The sequence below is a fragment of the Pogoniulus pusillus genome, chromosome 13, assembly GCF_015220805.1.
Source record: "Pogoniulus pusillus isolate bPogPus1 chromosome 13, bPogPus1.pri, whole genome shotgun sequence".
Classification (NCBI taxonomy): domain Eukaryota; kingdom Metazoa; phylum Chordata; class Aves; order Piciformes; family Lybiidae; genus Pogoniulus; species Pogoniulus pusillus.
Window position 1 is genome coordinate 11,423,987 of NC_087276.1, and position 25,310 is coordinate 11,449,296.

Consider the following 25,310-nt stretch of genomic DNA (forward strand, 5'->3'; position numbering starts at 1 on the left):
ATTTTTTCAAAGGTTCAGTCTCTGTTTAGAGTTCACTTTAGGGGAACATGGAAGTACGTATTAGAAATGCTGGAGCACTTATTTAGCTTACTTGTATTGTCAGAGTGCAATGTGAGGCCATTCTGATTAGATAGCTTAGGTAGCCTTAGCTGAACCAGCTACACCTACAAAACAGGGTTTGGGATAATGCTCAGTAAAACAAGAAAGTGATTTAAAAATTTATTAGAGATCAGAAATATCACATAGCACAAATATGTTTTTTTTTAATGGATGACTTGCCTGTCATATCTAGGTAAAGTATGTCAGTGATAACATTCCAGCACCTGTTGTGATATTTCCCACTTTTACTTGATGTACTGTGTTCCAGGCAATGGAATGTCAGAAAAACTAGTTCTGCTTTACTTACTGTCTGATGATGTCAATCAGCTGTACTCTAGGCATGACTGGTGCTGGAGCACATAATTTTTCTTTCAAGACCATGAGCCTGAAATAGAGAGATGTATGTTTAAAACTAACTTGTACCTAGGTAAATGATTTGGTGAACACATTTGTAGTGTGTCTACTGTTCCAAGAAAGCTAAAATTATGGTGTAAATTTGGACCAAATACAGCTGTACAGGTGAGATTCCTCCCCAGAGCAGGACATGCTTTTCACCCCTTTTCAAACACCAAACCCAACTTAGCACTTCTGAAAACAGCAGCATTTGAGTTGGTGCATGAATGAAGGCAGTAGAAGTCTGTATCTACTAGTTAGAGATGTCATAAGAAGAGGCCACAGATTACATAGAGCCATGTGAAGTTAAGGATAACCAAAAATAAATAATTTGAACTATTATAAAAGATCTTTTAGTTAGCTTTTTATAGTCATTTAATATTACTTGGAAAACACAATTCAATAATTAAAACAGGTATTTTCAAGTTTCCAGAAGAACTCAAATTTTTAATTACATTCCATCAATTTACATTTTACTGTTGCTACTTTTGCATTCTCCTATCTTTGTCCTTTGTAATTCTTGTGTAACAATTAAGTGAACAGAACTGATGTACCACAGCCCTGAAACATTTGTATTTAAATTCTCAGTGTTTGTGTGAGACAAGAAAATAATGTCCTTGTTTTCAGGACTTGCTATTCCCAGTCTTAATGCCTTAGCCAGAAGAGTATCCTTCCTGTACTTTAGAACAGGAAATAAGCTGGTTCCTTTTAAATGCTGAAAACAATGAACTTTGTCCTTAGCTTGATTTTTTAGAAATTGCATTCATTTTGATGTTTTGGACATTGATTTAGTTTTGCTTCCTTGTGAAATACAATGGAAACAGTATGTCATAATCATACAGCCATAATAAGCATAAGGCAGAATTTATGATAGTCAGTATTACCTCTTTAATATCTTTTTTTGCATGATGCTCTGCAAACATAATTTCTTCTTTGGCATAGCACAGTCATTTCAAATTGCTTTAAGATATGTGAGGTGGCTGGTGTAACACAGAGTCATGTTGCAGTTTATGATATAAACTCTTTATACATCATAATGTTTTATTGAATTTATTATCTAAAAATAATTTTACAAGAATAAAAAATAAAATAATTCCTAAATTTAGATATATACTTAACACCTCTTATGAGGCCTAGCTGGTAGGAAGTGTGGCGGTACGTGCTTCTTTTTTGGTCTGATGTGACCAAAAAGGAAGCAACTTCGCTATAAGCAGTGACTGGAGACAATTACTTCAAACTATGTTAATAGCAGTTGATCCATAATGATGCTGCCTTAGTGGTTACTATCAGGTCTAAATATATATAGAAAAAATACTTCTAAAGTTGAAATAGTTGTTATTTTTTGAGTGTTGGAATTTTTTGAACTTCCCAAGGGAGAGTATGCTTGCATACAAATGAACCATTGCTTCTTTTTTCATCAGTTCTTCAGCTGAGGCTACAACAAAGACGGACACGAGAACAACTGGTGGACCAGGGCATCATGCCACGTAAGTTGTATTATTCCCGTAATTTGTATTGCTATACTGTATCAATTATGAACTGAACATGTAAACTAATGAAAAGAAGTGTGCCTGTGAGAATCATCAAAAATAACTTTATCATTTGAAATGACTTGTGGGATCCTTTTGGTAATCTTAATGAGCATGGAGTAACTTTATTGTCCTTACCAAAGGTTTCAGTTAAAATGGCCATTGTGTTGAAAATGTAAGGATTTGCAGGCATAGTGTGAGTCTCCTTTTATTTTCTCTTTTTAAATTGTGACTGATCTTACTGAAATAAATTGAATTATATAAATAAGTGGAGATCAATAACAAAGTCATCAGTCTTTAAAGAGAGTGGTGGTAAGGACTGCCAAAGCCAAAGTACACGCAGAAGTTGTGACTTAGGCACCAACAGCCCCGTCTTCCATGACAGGTTAGCAGGACATGAAGTAGTGGATTAGGCTAGGCATCACACACTGGATCATATGACCTAATGCAGATACTTCTGTGCTGGCCTTTCTTTCCAAGTATGAATACCTTTCTGAGAAAGTGGGAAAAGGCTTTTGGGTTTTATTTGGGTTTTAGAACATTTTCCCAGTTGCCAGAAGTTCCTGATGAACTTGCTACTGCTAGTAAACTGTCCAACTTGGTAAGAGTTTTGTATTCTCTTTCAAAACAAAGATAGTGGTAAAAAGTCAATTAATGCCTTTAGATGCTGTCTTTGGAAGAGTTAAGATGTTGCTGATCACCTTAGTGTGAAGTGCTTCACTAAGGCAGCAGTGTCACCAAGTTCGAAAACACAACCGGAGATGTATTTATGATTTTATGATTCTGTAATGCTGAGCTTACAATTCAGGCTTGCCTACATATCATCCTTGACAGCAATGCAAGAAATTACCACTTCTTCAGTTAACCATTTCTATAATTAGCTCTCTTCTACCATTGCAACTTAATTGCAGATCAAGCTGCTTTGACAAGCAAATAATGCTTGCAAATTTGGATATTTGTTATATACATATATCTGAACTCACAGCACTTCTATTTTTGAAGTCATTGGCATGCTTTATGCAGTCGCACATTATTACCAGAGTAATACTATTGCTGTTAGAGATGATGGTTGTTTCAGTAGTAGCACTTACAATACTTTAAATTGATTTAGAAATCACAAGAGGAACCTCCTGAATATGAATATTTAGGGGCCTAAAATTCCACTGCAGTCAATGCTTTCCATAGAGATGTTTTGATGTTCCTCCACCTGGGATCCCAAAGACTATGCTTATTGTTTACTGTAACTTATTTTGGAGATAAGCCTGGCCTCAGAATGAGGAGTACAGAGAAAACATCGAGAATCCCCAAGTGTACAGTGTAGGATGAGACTGGGCTCAGGATAATAGGTACACATTGTCCAAAGATTCAATTGTGGAATGTGATTTTTCTTAAAACAAACAAAATCCTCAGCCATTGAAAACATATCAACATTATATCAAGTTACTATCTTTGACACAAGTCAAATAGACTAGTGTGCACTGGTGATAGAATGCACACTGTCTTGGAGCTAATCTCTCCTTGAAAGTTTCAGAGTATGGAGCAGGTTTCAGATTTCTTTGCTAAAGTATCTTCACCTTCCCAAGTCTGTAGTGTTAATTATCTTCAGGGACAGAATGATCTTTCTTTTTGAGTGAAACCTGGGAAAAAAAAAACTTCTGAACTGTCAAACAGAGTTAAATATTTTGTTCTACAGAATCTTATCTCTTCCAAAAAATGTGGTAAATAAGCTGAATTATGCCTGCTGCCATTTTACTTCCTTTCCACAGTCCACAAAGTGCTCTACAATTCATATTTCTAGCTAAAAAGAGTTTTTTTTCTCTTTTGGCTATTTAGCAGCTAACAAGCGTTCTGTTTTCTAATCTGAACACTTGAGTCTCCTACAATTATTCTTTTTTTTCAAATCAGCACAAACACTTCTTAGGGGACTGTCCAGTTCTCTCTAGTAACAGCAAGTGTGAGGTATAGACAGATAGTAAATACAGTGGAACAGATGAAATGGTATTTTGGCATTCTGAACTTTAACCTCATAAAATTTCTGCTGTGGAAGACTTTGGTAAATAGACCTTGGTGTACATAGTGAAAAAGTTAACTGTTACATGGTAGTATCTGTTAAAATCAAATATTTGACATATTCTGCATAAGACTGTTCTTCATCTCTTATATTTAAGTGAAAGCAACTAGGATGAATCAAACATAAGCCTGGTCAGATGCAAACACAACTCTGAGATCATGTTAAGCACCCATACACATACACTGATACTTATTTTGGAAATCACCTCCTATCAATTTAACTCTTGCTCTCCCTTCACAGCTTTGAAAAGTCCAGCTGCATTCCATGAGCAGATAAAGAGCCTGGAGCGAGCCAGGGTAAACCACTTTGTGTGAACTTGTTACTAACACCTAAAAATGGACAGTCAATTGTATATGATACTAAATTCTCTGAGTACATGAAAAAAGTATTACCACTACAGTAATAGCATGTGCTTTTATGTATTAAAATAATTATTGGTGTCAAAGCTGAAAGGAATTTCCTTAAATCTTCACAGATCAAGGTGGGGGGAATAAACTTACAGTCATAATGTACTACATAGCTACCTCCAATTGGAGATAGAATACCTGAGTAAATTATGCTTGTGCAGTGTTTCTGTAGCAAGTCTATACCATTGCGAGTTTGGGTGGTGGTATGGGATTAAGTCCAGAAACATTTCCAACTTGTTTGCCAAAGACAGAAATTCATTAGCACTGCTTCATTTCAGAGCAAAACAAACAAACCCCCTCTACTGCCCCTGTGCTAACAGCAGTGTTAGAACTAACTGAATGCAACTACCTCTCGTCATTGACAGGGCATTAGTGACTGATGAAACCGCTTCAGATTGTCTAGTAAACAGTAACTAATGCTATTTCCTTGTTTCCCTAAAGACTGAAAATTTTTTGAAGCACAAGATTCGCAGCAGGCCAGACCGCTCTGAGCTGGTCAGAATGCACATCCTTGAAGGTAGGTACTCAGCTGTACGTATTTTTCAAGCTGATGTTAGAACAAACTTCTTCCATGCACTTAATTTTCTAACTGAATTAGGTTTGGATAATAATAAGCTCTAGAGGTGTATATGCTTTATTTCTTTGCTTCTATAGTGTCTGTTGCAATAGATACATCTGTGGCAGTGAAAGTATTCTCAACTATTTTTTGTTTGCAATTGCATATTGCTTTTATTCTGTAAGGGTGATTACACATTGGTGTATGTAAATGTGCAGTGTTTATATTGCTTCAGTTTGTAGTCACGCTCTAATACAACCTGACAACCTTGTACTTTTGCACCGCCACCCCAAACAATCTTTAATAAACTTGATTTTTTATTCCTGCCTTGCTCTTTTCCTTATTGCTCAGGTCTCTCTATGAATGGGGCCATATTAGTGTGTTTCAGTGTAATCTTATCAAATACAGAAATTACCAAATAACCATAATCCAAGGCAATTTAATAGCCACTAGTTTAAAAAAACCCACATTTGACTCCAGATAGGAGTCTGTACTGGTACTTTACATCCATATTGACAGACTTATCTCCATGCTTTCATTCAGATGCAATTTTGAAGGCTCACATTAATGCTGGAAGCTTTTTTTAAAGGTAAACTTGTAAAGATGTTTGTCAAGAGAGAATCCTCAAGAATGAACAGATATATGCTATAATTAGCATTTGTTTTATATTCCCTGCTTTATTGTTGGACACTATACAAATGTTTACTAAAAGTATTACTGCTGTTAATAATGAGGTTGTTTTTATAGAAAAATATGATCATGGGGATGAACATTTAAGAATTTTTAGAATAATACTTGCTTGTTTTTAATACAAATTGAGTGGTTATTGCAAAGACAAGACAATGTTGTCTGTTGTGAAATTGGAGAAAATGTGGAATGGAACATTTAATTCAGTGTGTTTTTGTAGAGACCTTCGCAGAGCCTTCACTACAAGCCACGCAGATGAAACTGAAGAGAGCTCGATTGGCAGATGATCTCAATGAGAAGATTGCTCAGAGGCCTGGCCCTATGGAACTGGTAGAAAAAAATATTCTTCCTGTAGACTCCAGTGTTAAAGAGGCAATTAGAGGCAAGTAGAAGTGCCATGTTTTCCATCCATAATCTGTGTGACATTGTGGAACATAATTTAACTCTTATGGGTAAAGTTCATTAGAAGAAAACGTACTGCAAGTTTATTACTACTTATTCTTGCAGCTTCTGAATCCTAAACTCTGTCACCACTAAAGTTATCCTATTTATATTCAAGAGTAAGCTAGAACTGTGTAGTTGTACAATACTGTCTTTGAAAACACTTCCTTCTTCATAACAATTTTTACAAAATAATCAAACGTGTGATCATTACTCATCTGGCATAGATGTCTGTGTGCACTTCACATGTGTTGAATATAGCTTTAAATCTCTTACTAAAGCAGCTTTTGCTATGCACTGAGGTTTATTGATTCCTTGAATATGATTTAATATGGCTGTCATTCTATTATGTTTAGACTGTGCTGAAAACTGATTGTTTTCCAACAATTAGCTAATTCTGTCACCTATGTCTAAATATAATTTGTGTAATTAAAAAAAAATAATAGTTTTGCTGGTTTCTTTGTAAACATTCTAGCAGTTGGACAAGAGAATTATCCTCAAGCTTTGGATGATTATTCATTTGATGAAGACAGCAGTGATGCTTTATCTCCAGATCAGCCAGCTAGCCAAGAATCCCAGGGTTCAGCAGCTTCCCCTGGAGAGCCAAAACCAAGTGACTCACCATCACCAGTAACACCAAATGCTACTAATACATCAACACAGGTACAGTTTTTAAATGTTGACCTTTTTTTTCACAGTATATTTTTAATCCCACTATAGAAATCAGGAATGAATACATTTGCTGTTGCAAAGGAGTGTCTGGGAATATGTTTTCTGTTTGGGAGTGTATAGACTAGAACCATGGCTTAGCAGTTAGCAGTGATGAAGTTCCCATAGACTGTAGTAAAGCCATGCCACTGAAATTCATTATGGCCTAGAAGATCTACAGCTTTCCCAGATGTTTGAAAGGTCATATCCATAATTTACTCCAGCTGTTATTGATTACTTAATGTCTGTCGTCATTCTGGGCAAAGTCTTGAACTTCTTTAGAAGTAACTGAAACAATAATAGTTGACATCAGTTCCATTATCTCCAGAAAAGCACATAAAAATAAGGTTTCCCACATAACTCGGATGTTTTAAAATACTGCCTAAAGAATTTACTACTTAAGAGATGGATTCATTTTTGTGTTGACTTTTCTGTGAGTTTATTAGTATTTTCTTGAGTTACTTATAAAGAAAGTAAAGTTGAAATTATTTTCATGCTTGTCTTTTTCTTAAGTATCCATTTGGAAGACACATCTACTTGTAGATGGTTCAGAGCAAAGTCAGGTCTCTACATAGGGAACTGTGCTGCAATTTATAAATTAAGACACAAACAAATGATAAGAGAGAACTGAGTTTTGAGTTCTTACTGTATAAAGCAACATAAAATTAAACTGTGCTATAAGTCCTGTTTGTGCTCTGGAAATGTTACTGTCTTAAAGACCATGGAGACTTGCCAGCTGAGTAGGTCAGGATCCGGAATTACTCTTCTTGATTTTTCATATTACTATAGTTCATAGAAAAATCTTGCAAAGTTCATATTCAAAATCAGTGCTGGTCACGAAGTACAACACACACGTTTCATTTCGTAGTTATCTAACACATGGATTAAGATGCAATTTGGGTTTCACACTGAGAAAACATGATTTGTGATGAATAAATTGAAACAAACCACATGGAATTAGATTCATAAGTAAAAAGTTAGATTCCTAATGGAGAATTAAATAAAAATACTTAAAGCAATACTTGCCGAAAGCTTTTCAAGTAGGAAGCATAAGACAGGTACATGATTGCAGCAACAAAATACCCGAGCACTTGAACTTGATTGAAAAAGCACTTCATATAGAAAGTCAGTCCTTTGCCTATGGATTTCATAATATACTAGTCACTTTGATAAAATAAGAAAGTAGTCCAGAATAAAATAGATGCATACCTTGTTGCATTTGAAATATAAAATAACAGTACAGCATGTCTCTACAGCAGATATCTGGGTAATTGCTGTTCTTTTAATTTCTTCTGACAAATTTTAAATTTTATTACAATATAAAATAGAAAGAATGTTTTCAAAACAATGGAGTGCAGCCAGAGTCCTTTCCAAAGCTTCCTCCTCCTCACATTTCCAGGCTTCAGAGGATGTAACATAACTTTGAGAACCTTCAGCTCTCATTGACTTACTGCATGAACCATGCTTTAGCCTGATATATTTGCATCTGGTAAAAATTAGGCATTTTAACCACACCACTCTAAATATCAAATTGTGGTGTGCACAGTTCTGAAGACATTGAACAGTTATCTTCAAAACAGCTGAAGTATTTTGCTTAATGAGACAGAATATAATTACTGTTATACTTGTTTGCAGTTAGAAGAGGAGGAACAGAGACCATGTTTCCTGTAACTCAAGATAGGAGATCTCTTCAAGGAAATAATTTTGATGTTACTTTTATGCAGTAATCAAGTTAAGAAGTTTAGACCTATTAATTTTTTTTAAATTAAAAAAATTATCAAGTAAGTGATGTGCACAGTTCGTTGCCTCATCTACCAATTTCAGATAAAAGCTTTTTTTTTCATGTAGCCACTAATCTTCTGAGGTTTAGGATAACAAAAAATGGAAAGAGGAGAATGTTTAACACCATGATTTTCAAGCAGTATGGATTAAAGAGGTGTGGAAGGGTTGTTATTTAGGGTTTTGTTTGCTTTGTTTTTTGAAAGCTACTAACTTTTCCATTTTAAAGAGTGCTATTGTGCAGTCATTATGGAGTTACTTTCATAGCCGATAAAGCATTGCTAAATAGTGTGTTCAGTGTTGTTTGTTTGGGCTTAAAAAGGATCAGAATGATGAATTATAAAAAATTATGTAATGAATAAGATGAAATATCAAGCATTCTTTAGATGAGACTTCAGGAAAAGAAAATACAGGAACCAGTGAAACATGATTAGAATTTTGTGCTTTAGGTAATACTGTACACAACACTGATTCAAAGACAAATGAAGTCTTTCTAAATGTTACTGCTGCAACTTAAACTTTTTAAACTTGATTGCAACAAGAGTGAAATATGTTGGAAAACAACACCCAGAACTAATTTTAAAAGGGTAAGTCCCTCTAAAGTCCTCCCTTTTGCAAATCCAGTAAATAACAGATACTGTGTAGATCTCGGATGCTTTCCAGAGCAAACACTTTGAAAGCTGGATATAAAGATAGAGGCATTTATATCTTTAGCCTGACACCATAAATTGACACAACCCAAGACAGGCATGTGTGCAATTTTTCAGTGACTAGGCATGGCATATGCAATGCTGCTTTACCAGAAGCTTTTCCTCTGTCTGGGTGGTTGCACCACAGAAGGATCAAACCCACTATACAGTTTAGATAGGTTATAGCAGCTGTTGGCAGGTGATGGTTGGAGGCATAGCAAATTGTACAAAAAAGAGAGAAGGGAAAATTACTATCATTTAATTGTAAGCAGAAGTTAGAGGGCTTAGTGCATGCAGATGGCAGCTTGATAATTGCCGTATCAGAAATACACATGAACCAGGACATAAAGTTGCAGTCCTTTGAGTATAGTGACATGGAAGAATGGTAGAGCACATGAAGAAGTTAATTAGGGAGAAGCACCCACTTGACTTAGTTAAGAATACAAGGTTTTAGAACATATTCTGAAGAAAAAGGATATTACCCATAGGAATGTAAGGGAAATGGATGAGCTATTATAAAAGAAATATTGCACTAAGTGATCTAATGGCTTTCTTGAACAGTGGAAATACAACTGATCTAATCTATCGGGGTTTAATACCATATGGTAGTAAATAGTGGCAAAACTGGAGAATCACAGAATCGAAAGATATTAGGGGTTGGAAGTGACCCCTGGAGAGAATTGATTTCAATCCCCATGCCAGAGCAGGACCACAGAATCTAGTGCAGATCTACACAGGAAAGCATCCAGATGGGTCTTGAAAGCCTTCAGAGAAGGACACTCCACAACTTGTCTGGGGAACCTGTTCCACTGCTCTGCAACCCTTACACTAAAGAAATTTCTCCTCATGTTGAGATGGAACTTACTGTGCTGCATCTTATATCCATTGCCCCTTATCCTATCACAGGGTACAACTGAGAAGAGGCTGTCTCTTCCTTCTTGACACCCAGCCCTCATACATTTATATACATATATTGAATCCCTTCTCAGTCTTCTCTCTAGCAGAGGTAAAACAGGAAGAGGGAAGTATTGGGTTGAAAGGAAGTTGGTAACAGTGCCTTGCAGGAGTTGATTTGGGAACATTGTCATTTCATGTTACTGTCAACAACCTTTACCAAAAAACTGGGTCACATAACAAAAGTTAGAAGGCATAGCCAGCACAGAGTTTGATTGTTGTTATCCAGAAAGAACTGGTTGATTTGACTTTTAGGAGAGAAATGGATTTCCAGTAGAATGGCATAGTTCTTAAAAAGGAAAATACACAACACTTCTTCCCATGAAAAAGAAACCTTATGAGAAAACTGAGGAGAAAGACAGCTGAGGTGTAGTGGTCAGCAGTGAACTGACTGATATTTTGTACTTCCTCTGCAAAATTGCAATTACACAAAAGAGATGATTCCAGTTAATGCCACTTCTTCTTTTATGAGAAAATAATAAAAATTCATTTGTGTAGCTAGAAAAGCAAGGGCTGAGATATGTTTCTGTACAATCTGTATCCTATCATACGGGTATTGACTGTAGAAAAAAAAGTTTCAAATTAGAAAATAATTTCAGCACAGAAAATATTGATATGACAAAGTGAAGTTTTGTTATTATGTAGAAAAAGGTTTTGGGATTTTCTGGTAGACATAGTGGTGCCAGTAAAAAAATAATATGGAGAAAAAAAAGTTCTAAGCCTATGTGGACTTTCCTGTTTAAAGAAGAAATTACAGGTATTGTTTGTAACAGCAAGGGAACAAGCTCAGTAAAGCTGAAGCTAATGAACTGTACCTACTCAGTAATATAATTCTGCTGGCAGACAAATACAGAAGAAATGCACCTTCTGGCACAGTCAGAGATGTGGCTATTGTGAAAATACAATAGGAGGCTGTCTCTTCAAGATAGATCTGCACTGCTGCTGTCCAAGCATTCTGAAGCAAGAAATTTGTTTTCCTGTGGTGATGTTTAATCTACATGGCTTTTCTGACAGTACAAATTTGGGTGGCAAGATTCTACTTGTGTATCTGAGTTTCTGACTCAACAGAGAGAAAACAGTGAAAGCCTGAATTCTACAGAACAGGGTAAATCCCTAGGCTGCTTCAGCATGTGCACTGTGTCTAGAGTCACATTTTAATGCTTCAAGCAGAGTAATGGCAATAGTGACATTTCTGCTATGACTTGCTAACTATTGATTCCATTCTTCCTTGAATTATTTTTAACCTTTATCTCTCCCTTTATTTATTGTCAATTTATGTTTGTTTGCACTCTTTTTCTGCACTTAGTTGCATAGAAAAATTTCAAAATCAGTTAGATATTCTTAAATTCTGTAATTCCTTGGTTCTAGAAGTCTTCATACATGAAACTCTGTAACACTAGAAAGAAAAAAAGAAAAGCATTTGGCATATCCTTCTCCTGTAATTTTGACTTTTCTTTAATTTATGCCAGGAGCAAAAGTACTTCTTTAATGACAGCTGTCAGTTCTAAAACAATTTTGCAATTATAAAGTTAATAACTGTCATCAATTAATCTGATTCTGGTTACTAGTGGCAGTTTAAGTAAAATGTTCCTGATGTAAATGAGTGAGGTTACTTATGAAAGTATTTCCATCTCTTTTCTATGGTTTTGTAAGAATGACAGAAAAAATATTGTCATATTTCTTCATTTGTTTATGTTAAATGGAAAAAATAATTCTGTGTAATGGTTAAGAAAACAAAGCCCTTACTGCAGGCTTTTTTCTGTGTTACATGTTCTGTTTGATAATTCTTTTTATCTGCATATAATTCAGCAATATTTAATCTAAAAAATGTTAATGTTGGAAAAATATCTATTAAGTTATATTACAAAAATTGATACTAAAATGAATTACTCTCTTGCTTTGGTGAAACTGGAAGTAAAACATATTTGGGATATATTTACATGCAGTAGTTAAAATGTAAACTGAGAAGCCAAGGTAAGAAACCAGTTTATCTTGTTTGCTCTATTTGAAGTGTGCTAAAACGTATACAAAATAGTCCTGGTTTGACATTCCTCCTAAAAATATTTTGTGAACTTAATGTGATAGTAAATTGTCTTAAGCTTCTAATACATTTTCAGATGGTGGATGTTTTTAATGTTTCTCTTCTTCCTTATATCTTTTTAATACTAGTATCCACCTTTAACCTCTCCAGTTCCTGAATTTCTCAAAACCCCCTCTTCAGTCGAACAGCAGGTTACACGTTCTACTGCTGCAACCACCCTGACCACAAGTACTGTATCCACAGCAAAGTCTGGGCCAACGTTAGTAAAGGTAGGTATCTGTAATAATGCCACCTGAGGATTCTGTTCTTAATCTGTGTCCTCTTCCAATGCTATATTTAATGGAAGAAAAAAATAGCAACATTATATCGCCTATAACAACAACTTTCACTAGTTAGTGTTCAGGAGAGTACACTGGGTTGTTAACTAAAACCTTTTGGATGCTAAAATCAACTATTAATGCTTGTAGGGACTAGCTCATTATTTCAAGAGGTCCTTACAGTACAGCTGGCAAAAGCTTTTCAAGCAGAATTATCCTTGATGTTTCCATAGACGTTTTTAAGAAATAAGGACAACAGATTTTTGTGATACTAAGTTCCTACTTTCTTTGTGCAAAATTGATCTTTCCTAATCTAGTTTTGTATGGAGAACAATGTAATAGGAACACAGGCAACTGTATTCATAGTCTACCTGTAACCAAACTGTTGAACAGCAAAGCTTCTATGCACCTTGCATAACTGTTTGTAAATGAGATGTCTGTTACAGCTCTTTCAATCTTTTCCATGTATAAACAGCAAAGCCATCCAAAGAACCCAAATGATAAGCATCGGAGCAAGAAATGTAAAGAACCAAAGCCAAGGGTGAAGAAATTGAAGTATCATCAGTATATTCCACCTGATCAGAAAGGTGAGAAAAACGAGCCACAGATGGACTCCAACTATGCTCGTCTCCTACAACAGCAGCAACTGTTTTTGCAGCTACAGATCCTGAGCCAACAGCAACAACACTACAACTACCAGACAATTCTACCTGCACCGCTGAAGTATGTGAAGCATTATTTGTGTCTCTTTAAAAAAAAAGATACATACATCAGTTATAGGCTTTATGCTGTAGAAGTAAACATGCATTGAAAATGTTAAGAGACAGCTGGAACCCAAGAAAACTTAAATGGCATGAGTACTGTTTGCGTGATTTAACAATATGATTAGACGGTTCCCTTGTTAAAATACTCCAGAGGTTTGAGAAGCATTTAAAGTAGTCCTAGTTGGTTTTGTGTGACATGGAAAACAGACCCTCCTGCCCATCAGATGCAGTTTTTTCCAAGATGCATGTTTGAAACTCAAAAACATTTACACAAAAGCAAGAAAATTTTGACACATCTTTTCACTGAAAATATGATATAGATCGGCAGAGAAGAAGAGAAGCTTACAGACAATGGCTTTTACAAAGACCCATACAATTATTGTGTTTTGATTGTCTTTTTCACAAAGCACAGTTTACAAATAAGAAGAAATAATCATTTTTAGCTAGGTAATTTTTTTAATGCATTTTTTGTAGGAACTCTAGTGCTTTTGTGAGTTCCTTAACACTGTGGATCTTAAGCACTTTTAACAGTGCACCTTCTGATTTATAGGTAAAAGCAGTCAGAAAAAGAAATCCTCAAAGAGTTGCCAGCACACTATGGCAGAATTAGAGGCTGCCTGCAGAGTTTCATTCTCACCAAGACCAATCTTTTCCTAGAAGTGCTGTGCTTACAGTGTAACAAGCCACAGTCACACATCCCTAGATTAAAATGACTTTTGACTTTTTTTTTTTAATTAGTTTTCACCACATTATTTTTCCTCAGCAAGGGAAGCTAGAAAAGTTAAAGATACCATCTGTGGTTATATTTATAATTACCATGTATCCTAACATTTGGACTAGAGATGTTTTGGCCTGCTTACCCACGCTTCTTATGTTCCATTTACTGACATTTCAGAAACATTTCTTCATAAATCATCTGAACGAAATAAAAGAGCTGACTTATGATACATAGTGGAAATGATTTCTTTTTACATATTTTTACAATTAGTTTGAAATTCTTATGTGACATTCTTTTTATGAGTACAGGTGATAAAAATGCATCAGTTTCAGATTAAACTGCCTTCATAACATCCTTGCTATATATGAACATCGGACATGCATGTAGGATTGATATACAGAGTTCAATATTGGGGGGGGAGGCTGTTTATTGATGTCAAACAAAAAATCCTAGCTGCCATGGTTAGTGATTAATTTTCATAAAATGATTCTACAGGCCATAGTATCCTTCAGGGATGCCATGGCACTAATAAAAACAATGAAGAGAAAAGAAAATATCAGCATACTACCCTTTTGTTTTCTTCTCTGTGCTGTTTTATTAAAAATATTTGATGGTAATGTTTTACATTAAATATGTTATTGTAAAAAAATTCATTTGTTCAATAACTTGGTAGACACTTGATTCATAAACACAGCTTCTTGATTAAAAACCTGGTATATTTAGCATTGACATTGTTGTCTTCCTTTTTCCTTATCACTTAAAGGCCACTGAATGACAAACAGAATAACAACGGGAATACACCACTGAATTCTTTGAACAACAGCACACCAACATCAGCTGCCAGCTCCCCAAGACAGAACAGTAATATTCCTAGCCGGAAACCAGGACCTCTTCCTTCAAGCTTGGATGACTTGAAGGTGAAAAATAAGAAAGATTTCTCTGTGCCTGTGAACCACTATAGGTCATAATCATGCAAACTCTTACTGTCAAGAATAAGTCTGGTCTATTCACCAAAGAAAACTATTTTTCTTTTAACTCTTTAGAGTAAGGTTGACAAAGTTTTCATATACAACCTTTGGACTTTAATATTTGTTTTTATTCACATGCGTATGTTGTAGAAATGACATTTCTTTCCTGATGAAGAATAACTTCAGATAGATTCTATATGTACATAATTCAAAACATGGGGAAAGCTATTAGGTGCACTTCATGTGAAGTTTTAGCCCAAGCAAATTTAAACACTGGAACAGTAACTTTGTCATGACATCCTGAAGTCCTAAAATGGCTTGAGTTGGGAAGGACCTTAAAGATCATTTAGCTCTAACCCCCATGTCATGGGCAGGAACACCTCCTACTAGAGCCTCATTCAGCCTGCTCTTATATATTTCCAGGGATGAGGTGTCCACAACTTCTCTTGGCAATGTGTTCCAGTGTCTCACCACCTGCATAGTAAAAAACTTCTTCCTAATGTCTAATCTACATCTGCCCTGACTTAATTTAAAACCGTTGTTGCTTGTCCTTTCACCACAGGCCCTTATAAACAGTCCCTCTCCAGCTTTCCTGTAGGCCTCCTTCAGGTACTGGAAGGCTGCTATAATATCAATGAAGAGACTTTGTTAATCAGTGTAATCAGTGTTTTGTTAAGCAGTGTAAATTAAAAGATACCCTAAAAAAACAGATTCAGAGAGGTCTCTGCTATGAAGCCAATATAGCAATAACAGTGGCAACGGAGAACCAAAAAATAAGAGATCAACACATCATCTGAAAATGAACTCTACATTTCATACAATCATCTTGAAGTTATAAGGGTGTAAATTATGCTTGAACTGTAATATGGAAGCATTGAATAGTATTTTCTTCCTTCAGAAATACCCTATTAACAGGAATTAATATTGTGAGGGACCTAATGAAAGCAAGTGTGAAGAAGCTTGGGGAGATTCATGTTCAAAATCTCAGTAACTCCACGAATGTTACAAACTTGAGCAGAAGCCTAGGGACATCTAGTGGGCACTTCATTAATTTCTCCTTAACCAAGGTTTTGGGTTTCTGAGGGATGGCAGTCAGTATTTCTTTAGACATGAAGGGATAGAAAAGGTGTCAGAAGATCAGATTCTCAAGATAGTAATGTCAGTTCATGCCTATCTTTCAATATGAAAGAAGTCTATAAAACGCAGTTCAAGCAACAGCTTCCAAAGTAAACTTTTTAAACTTCAAGTTATCAACTTTTTAAGATCCCTACAGTGACATCTGAATTTGTGCTTTGTAGTGATTAAAGAAATTTACTTATCTATTTCTGCCTAGTTCATTGGTATTCCTGATAATATGGTAACAGTACCATAAGTCATAGCTGCAGACCTGCTGGTGGTGGTTTTAACACTGAATAATATAAATCAGTTTTGATTAAGAATACAGAAGTGCATTGCTAAAAAACGGAAAAATTGGAATGCACTCTCAAGCAAGGGTACCAGGGGTTACCAGACTGGATGAAACAGCTTATAACCATTGTTATGTATGCAGTTATTTAACATAAAATTGCTTTGGTTCTCAGAGATGTTAAATGGATTGTTATGACTCTTCATCATTTCCAAATCATGACAACCTATAATTTAAATTTCTAAACTGGCAAAGCACTGAAATATTACTGAGGTGACTATCGTAGATGGTTATAACATACCTATAGCCCAAACATTCTACATTTAGATGTGGTGTATGTAAATCATAGACTGGAGCCATTCATTGTTACTGTTGTATTTTAATTCTATTTTGAAGTAGAGAAATAATTTACACACACATTTGCACTCTACTTTGTAATCTCACTGGAAAATTGTGAACATATTTCTGTCAGAAAGTAGATTAATTTTGAGCACTTGTACTTTCTGTGTTTGTAAAAGAAACCCAGGTGACACCCAGCTGCTAACTGTCCAATTGCTAATTAGAGAGAGTCTGTGGTTGATGTATCTCATTAATCACCCAACTGACCTGATAACATTTCTTGGAAACAGAACTGTCTGTTGTGATGGTGTGAGAAAGAGATTCACTGTGGTATCATTCAGTGCTTTTATCTGCACTGCTGACATAGTCTACAGGTTTGCTTCCAAAGTTTTTAGCCCAGAATTTGAGCTGGATGATAATTTTTCTATTTTTAATATTTATGAAAAATCAGCATAACTCTGCTGCTATTCATTAGACAATGACTGAAGACTGCTAAGGTTTTAGTCAGGGAAAGTAAGTAGCAGGTCATGGAAATATGCTCAGAGATCATACATGCTGTCAGAGCACAGAGGTGTAGTAACTAAAAAATGTACTGAAAAATCATTTTTCTTATTAAGATATAGTGAGGTAGAATGTATATAAATAACTTCCAATTTTTTTAACTATTGTGCTTTATTTCAGGTAGCAGAGCTTAAAATAGAGTTGAAATTGAGAGGACTACCAGTCTCTGGAACAAAAACAGATCTCATTGAGCGTCTGAAACCATATCAAGATCTTAATAACAATGGGGTTGCTACTACAAGCTCTGTTACAGTAACTGCTTCTACTGGGGCCACAGGTAACACTGGGGAAGTGACTGTGGCATTTCCTGTTGCAGCATTAAATAAACCAGTGGCTAACACGATATCCAGCTTTCCTCCAGAAAAAACATCAACTGGACCTGGCTGCAAAGCAGTAAACACTGAAAATATTAGCTCTCCTTTGCCTATATCTCCCTCTCCTTCAGAACAGTCTAGTCTAAGCACAGATGATACTAGTATGGCAGATACTTTCACAGAAATGATGACCATGATGTCACCATCCCAGTTCTTGAGTACGTCACCACTAAAAGCAAATGTGAGTGATGATAATCAGAATCGCAGTAGTGGAAGCATCTCAGCCATGGAGTTTGACGTAGCAGAAAAGGACCGCAAGCTTCAAGAAAAGGAAAAGCAGATTGAAGAGCTCAAAAGGAAACTGGAACAAGAGCAAAAACTTGTTGAAGTACTGAAAATGCAACTTGAGGTTGAAAAACGGGGACAACAGCAACAGTCACAAACTTCTGGTAACTCATCTGCTTTGGAACAGAAGCCATTCAGTGCTTCTGTGAAAGATGAAAATGCTCTTACTGACTGCTCAAGTACAAGTCAATCTGTACCTGTAGCTAGTCACTCCTTAAGACAATCGGTATATACTAGTGGCCAGAATCCCATTGCCAAAAAGGCAGTTGTTATCAAGCAGGAGATACCTGTAGCCAAAGTTGAACCTCAGAATGCCATTTCTCAATTTTATGTTAATCCACCAAGGCAGCCACAAACTGCAGTTGTGGCCCAGCCTCAAGCTCTGTTAACTACCCAAGGAACTGCACAGCTCCTCCTTCCACTGTCTATCCAGGGACCGAATTCTACCACTGCAGTGCAGCTACCCGTTGGAAATATAAAGTTGCAGGTAAGAGTATTTTTATTTTTCACCATGTAAACTGCATGGCACTACTTCCATAGTTTAGTATAAATGGTTAAATATACTGCTTGTAATATTAACTTACAGATCAGCCTTAGCCTGTTTCTGCTCTGGGGAGAAGAGCAGAAAAAGTTAAGCCAATGAGGTGCTCACTTTCTTTGCAAGTTCTTGTTACTGAAAGGTAGTTGTCTTACCATGCATCCATGCCCAGCTGCCTTTGATAAACTACCATTTCATTAATTCCAAATTGTAATGGAGCTACACACAGAGTACTTTATTTTGGGATATACCTGTCTGTAAAACATGGGGCAGCTCACCAGAGGCAGAAGGATGGAGTGCTAATGAGAGCCCTCAACTTGCTGCCCTGAGGCAAGCCAGGGATGATGCACCAGGACAATCTGAGGAAATCAAGGGGAATCGGCACAAAAGGACAATAGGGCCAGCCCAGCTGAAGTGCCTCTATGCAAATGCCTCAAGCCTGGGCAACAAGCAGGATGAATTAAGGGCCACTGTGCTGTTGAGATGCCATGACATAGTGGCTACACTGAAACTTGGTGGGATGATTCCCATGACTGGAACGTAGGGATACATGGGTACAAGCTCTTTAGGAAGGATTAGCAGGGAAGGAGGAGTTGTTGCCCTCTATATCAATGACCAGCTAGAATTGGTGGAACTCCACCTGGGGAAGAATGATGAGCTGGTTGAGAATGCATGGGTTATAATTAAAGGGAAGACAGGGGAGGGTCATGTTACTGTAGGGGTCTGCTACAGGCCACCTGACCAGCAGAACCAAACAGATGAGGTTCTTCACAGGCAAATAGAAGCGGCTTCCAGGTCACAAGCCCTGGTCTTCATGTGGAATTTCAACCACCCTAACATCTGCTGGAGGGACAACACAGCAATGCATCAGCAATCCAGGATGTTCTTGGATTGCATATATGACAACTTCCTCCTCCAAACGGTAGAGGAACCAACAAGAAAAGGTGCTATGCTGGACCTTGTTCTCACCAACAGGGAAGGGCTGGTGACCAATGTGAGGCTCAGGGACAGCCTTGGCTGCAGTGACCATTAAGCAGTTGAATTTAAGGTCCTTAGGGCAACCAGAAGGATGTATTCTAATCTTATGACCCTAGACTTCAGGCATGCAGAATTTGATTGCTTCAGGGATCTGCTGGCCAAAGTATCATGAGATAAAGCCCTAGAGGGAAGAGGGGCCCAGGACAGCTGGTCAGTATTCAAGAATCTCCTCCTCTGTGTCCAGGAGCAATGTATACCAACAAAGGGGAAAGCAGGGAAGAATGCTCGGAGGCCTGCCTAGCTGAGCAAGGAGTTCCTGGACACACTGTTAGCAAAAAAAAAACCTCTACAAGGAGTGGAAGAAAGGACAGCTGGAATGAGGGGTATATAAGGAAGCTGTCCGAGCAGCTAGAGATCTGGTTAGGAAAGCCAAGGCACAGTTTGAATTGAATCTAGCTAGGGAAGTCAAAGGGAAAACCAAGAATTTCTACAGGTATATCAATGTGAAAAGAAGACTAGGGAAGGTGTGGTCCCTCTCAGAAAGAAAACAGGTGAAATGGTCACAAGTGACATGGAAAAGGCTGAGGTTCTCAACAACTTCTTTACCTCAGTCTTCACTGCAAAGGCCTCCAGCCACACTCATGGAGTCATGGAAGATAATGACAGAGACTGGAAGGAAGAGCTGCCCATCATAAGTGAAGATCAGATTCGTGATCACATGAAGAATCTGAAAGTGTTCAAGTCCACGGGACACAACAGGATACACCCGCGGGTACTGAGAACTGGTAGATGAGGTTGCTAAACCTCTCTCTATTATATTCCAAAAGTCATGGCAGTCTGGTAAAGTCCCCACTGACTGGAAAAGGGGAAACATAACTCCTATTTTTCAAAAAGGGTAGGGAGGAGGAGCTGGGGAACTACAGGCCAGTCAGTCTCACCTCTGTGCCTGGTAAGATCATGGAGCAAATCCTCCTAGAGGCACTACTCAGACAGGAGAATAGTGAGGAGCATGGCTTCACCAAGGGCAAGTCCTGCCTGACAAACCTGGTGGCCTTCTATGAACAGGTCATCCAAAGGGACCTGGACAGGCTGGAGAGGTGGGCACAAGCCAACCTCATGAGGTTCAACAAGACCAAGTGCAAGGTGCTGCATCTGGGTTGAGGCAATCCCAAGCACAAATACAGGCTGGGCAGTGACTGGCTGGAGAGCAACTCTGAGAGGGACTTGGGGGTGCTGATAGATGAGAAGCTCAACATGAGCCAGCAGTGTGGAATTGCAGCCCAGAAAGCCAACCAGATCCTGGGCTGCATCAGGAGAAGTGTGGCCAGCAGGTTGAGGGAGGTGATTCTTCCCCTCTACTCTGCTCTAGTGAGACCCCACCTGGAGTACTGCATCCAGTTCTGGAGCCCCTATTACAAGAGGGACGTGCACATGCTGGAGCATATCCAGAGAAGGGCTACAAGGATGATCAGAGGGCTGGAGCACCTCTCCTATGAGGACAGACTGAAACAGTTGAGGCTGTTCAGCCTGGAGAAGAAAGAGGAGGCTCCGGAGTGACCTTATTGTGGCCTTTCAGTGTCTGAAGGGGGCATACACAAAAGCTGGGGAGAGACTTTTTAGGATACCAGGTAGCGAGGAGGACTAGGGGAAATGGAGCAAAGCTGGAGGTGGAGAGATTCAGACTGGACGTGAGAAGGAAGTTCTTTACCATGAGAGTGGTGAGAGTCTGGAATGGGTTGCCTGGGGAGGTGGTTGAGGTCCCATACCTGGCAATGTTTAAGGCCAGGATGGATGAGGCTCTGGGCAGCCTGATCTAGGGCAGGAGGGTTGGAACTAGATGATTCTTGTGGTGCCTTCCAACCCTGACTGATTCTATGATGCTTGAGCTTCCTTGTGTGGTGAAAAAATTGTGAATGTTAGGTTACAGAACTCCAGTGGAGATATGAAAAGAAGCCATTGTTACACAACTATTATTCCTATTCTGATTATAGGTAGTATCACAGTAACTAACTACAGAATAAATCAAGAGGGATAACAGTAATCTGACTAAGCTGAACAACCTGTTGGTCTAAGATAGAACTAAGCATAAATTTCTCAGTGGCATTACTGGGATGTAGCTAGATGAAACCTCACTGCCACCAACATAGTATTTTGCTAACAGATCATTCTTTCATCTCCAGTATGTACTTGGCAGTGGTGCACATTGTGGGACTAGGCTTTGGCTCTAAGCATGAGCAGCATCATATTTCTCAATACTTACAAGGATTGTAAAATTCTGATGGGTATGGGCCCCACAGTCCACAGTGCTGTTCCTGATGGCTATGTACCCAGACAGATTTTTGTCTAAATTGTTCTAAAATCATTCTAGAATTCTGTAACAACCTTAAGCAGCTTGTTTAGTATTTCTCTTCACTGATACTGCATAAAGTATTCTTAACTATTAGCTAAAAATGTCCTTCCTACAGCTAGACAAGCTTCTTGCATTTCAACAGCCATTAAAAACTACTATGATCTTCTTAAAAACACTATTTTTCTTGCATCATCAGTTTTGTCTTTCTGGTTACTCAAACCCAGTTCTTACGCTCCTTTCTTACTGATTATGCTCTCTTAATGTTTTATTATTTTCATTGGTCTTCACTGGACCCTCTGCAGTTTATCTTTCTTAAACTCTGATATCAAAATAACCACCACCTTTTAGCTGGGAATGCACCAATACCAGAGTGGAAATTTTGACTCCTATACACAACTGATGCTCATCCTTCCCAGAATACATGCTATTGCTATACTGCATCATCTATGCAACAGATTTTTACATGATATAATTTACTGTGAGATACAAATAATTCAAATATTTTATCTTCATCCTTTAGGCTCAATCCCAAGCTGGAATACAGACCCCATCACAAATACCTGCTCCTATTTCTTCCTCTGGCCTGGTCCAGACAGCACCTCAGATGCATACTCCACAATCAAAACCAAATACCATCATGCAGCATGCACTTGGTCAGACCCAACAAATCAGAAAGGTTTGTGGATAGCAATAAGCATTACAATAAATAGTTGTGTAATCTAAATCTAGGCAGTGATTTTAGAATATTTTATGTGTCATCTGCATCATACAAAAATGATGAGGTCACCTAACATCTCTGTACTATATTTTTCTGTGTGATACAACGGTCTTGTAATTGTAATATTTTAGTCCATGCAGGACTGGAGTTTTCCACTGCAAATAAATACATAAGTCTAAAGCCCTCTTTTCTTAATGGCACTCTTATGGCACCACTGTATGTTCTTCCTCATGCTTGGCACAAGTGGTATGCCAGGTATTCCAGTCAGTTTCTCTTATTTGGCATCAGCTGAAAGTAGAAGATTCTCTCTTAAGGAAAAGTTTTTACCTATGGCTTCAGAGAGATACTGCAGGATTTCCTTTTAGTTCTCCTGTTTTCCTTGTTGATTTCATCCTTACTTACAAAGCAAGCTATGGACTCAGATACTTAGGACAGCAATTCCAGCAAGCCAGAACCTCACCATACCTACATCTCTTCCTGAGGAATGTAGGGAATGATTCAGAGAGATATCCTTCTCTTCCTCCCTAAACAAAACAACCAGCTCTGACATTTCCCATTTCAAAGCAGATGTTGATCAGCTGCATGCACAGCTGTGACTGCCAAGCCAGTCATGTTTATACAGTAATGGAAATTAACCCATCAACACGAGTCATTACAGAAGAAAAGGCTTTCTCATTCTTTGAGCCTCTTTCAGGCTGACCTCTGTTACTAGGAACTCAGACTGGGTTTGGACTTTATTGCCTCCTCATCAGTGCTATTTATTCTAAAGCCCCAACACTTAGTATAAGGTTTTTCAGCCTGCCACAAGGAAAAGGGTAATTCAGTAAAAACAGAAGTCTACAGATGAAGAAAGTAATTTTTTTCAGTATGTTATGTAACTATTACAAAATATCTCAGCCTTCAAAGTTTATATTTCAGTTTACCAAAGTGCATCATAAAACCCATGCTGTGATACAGTTTAGGGTTTCTATGTGTGCAGTGTCCTCTAATCTGCTTCTGCATTTGCTAAGGTTCTTGTTCCAGTTAAGAATTAATCTTAGAAGATGAATGAATATGCTCTGCCATTCTCTAGACATTTGGTTAATAAAGGGGAACAGAGCTAAATAAACATCTCCACTTTTTGGACTGCTTGTTCAGTTTGTTTGATTTTGTGGACATTGAGGTTATTCTACGGAAGTCAAAACTGACATATATGCAAAAAGCAGATCTCCTCCAAGTTCTCTGGGATTTGTTGAGGGGCTAATCTTACTTTGTGTTAATTTGACAGGTTCCATGTAGAAGTTTCCCAGTCATCCTGAGGCATGTACTTGTGCCAGAAACTAGCAGTTTTCTTCTTCTGCTATCTAGAGGTTCCTTGAAATGACTGCAGGAGATAAAGAATTTTACCCTCTGGTGTTTTCCCCTACTCAGATCAGTTGTTATGGAGACCACATAGTTCCCATCAGAACTTAACAGCCTGCCTATCCTACCTCTTTTTCCTCATATATCTACTGCCATCTTTTACATAGGAAACTAGGCAACATTACTGCATTAGTTTTTTTATATCAGAAAGCAAAGTGCTGATGTGAAACAATAGGCCAGGACAGACTTCATGCATTCACAATTAAATCTGTACATCTGCTGTGTGCATTTCACGTGGCATGGGTATTTCAGCAGACCGACTGAGCTAATGAACTGTGAGCAACATTACTTACTAATGTAACACTTCCTCATGAAGTTGGTTTTACTGCTATAGTGTTTTTACTACTACAGTTGTTTTCTAGAAGAAGTTTTCCTTGAATTCATCTAGGCTTTCTCAGGTAGCTTATTTTTCATTTTTGCAAACCAGATGATTATTCCATCAGTTTGCTCCTACACACTTGGGTGTCTGTTCACATTCTACCCTCCACATGGCCCTTTTTCTTCAGTAATAAGGAGCCATCTCCACAGCCATTCACCTCAGTGGCAGACAGACAGAAATTAAGATAGTTTTTGCAGAGATGATCCAGGTGGCAAACAGAAACTGTATTAAACCCTCTCACAGCAGACTTAACTTGTATCCAGATTGTACTCCACAAAGCTTATCCTAGGTTTATCTCCAGCCCCAATCCTAAGATTGTCACAACTTGTCATAAAGGTACCTGGGAGTGATACAGAATTTTCAAGAACAGTTTTACACATTCATACAGTCACAGCTCTTCTTCCTCTCCCTCTAACTTAGAAATATAAGAAGTAGGATACTGCTTGGAATCATTGCACATATGGACTATAAGTTGAAGAAACAAAAAAATTATATACCAGTATCCTGATTTACAGTTGATACCCATGTTAATAATTCACATATTTTGCCTCTTCCTCTCTTCTCATAAATAACTGTAGTTAAAGGAACTTAGAATTATATGGCACAAAACAAACATTCTGTCTTTAAACGGGCAGCATAGGACAAGCATGGACCCATATGCTAGTTTGTATCAGGCCAGAAGCATTCATTTTATCGACTGTCCACTAGGTGGGGAAATGATGCATACTGCATGAAAGTTTTCCATACTCCTCTGAATGTCTTTCAGAAAATTTGTATTACACTTTCATCATGCTTCCTGGAAAACTGCAGGATGATAACTGAAAGCACATGACAGCACAAAATTTCTTAAAAAGAGTAACA

At 37.6% G+C, this 25,310-nt stretch overlaps 1 protein-coding gene and 1 long non-coding RNA gene across 7 annotated transcripts in view; one reads left to right on the forward strand and one right to left on the reverse strand.

Annotated features, from left to right (window-relative positions):
- Nucleotides 1-25,310, forward strand: part of MRTFB (myocardin related transcription factor B) — a 75,677-nt gene that overhangs the window by 41,795 nt on the left and 8,572 nt on the right. For 5 of the 6 annotated variants that reach the window (XM_064152972.1, XM_064152975.1, XM_064152970.1 and 2 more), the window contains 10 exons: nt 1,914-1,979; nt 4,333-4,388; nt 4,941-5,016; nt 5,963-6,124; nt 6,659-6,846; nt 12,483-12,623; nt 13,147-13,394; nt 14,917-15,070; nt 17,547-18,572; nt 22,472-22,627. In XM_064152972.1, coding sequence (XP_064009042.1) covers nt 1,914-1,979; nt 4,333-4,388; nt 4,941-5,016; nt 5,963-6,124; nt 6,659-6,846; nt 12,483-12,623; nt 13,147-13,394; nt 14,917-15,070; nt 17,547-18,572; nt 22,472-22,627 — 2,273 coding nt within the window. The remainder of the gene's footprint in view (nt 1-1,913; nt 1,980-4,332; nt 4,389-4,940; nt 5,017-5,962; nt 6,125-6,658; nt 6,847-12,482; nt 12,624-13,146; nt 13,395-14,916; nt 15,071-17,546; nt 18,573-22,471; nt 22,628-25,310) is intronic. The other variant, XM_064152971.1, reaches the window with a different exon arrangement.
- The window catches only part of LOC135180520 (uncharacterized), a 36,867-nt gene continuing 11,830 nt past the window's right edge, over nt 274-25,310 (reverse strand). The window contains exon 3 of the long non-coding RNA XR_010304475.1: nt 274-484. This is a non-coding gene — a long non-coding RNA (uncharacterized LOC135180520). The remainder of the gene's footprint in view (nt 485-25,310) is intronic.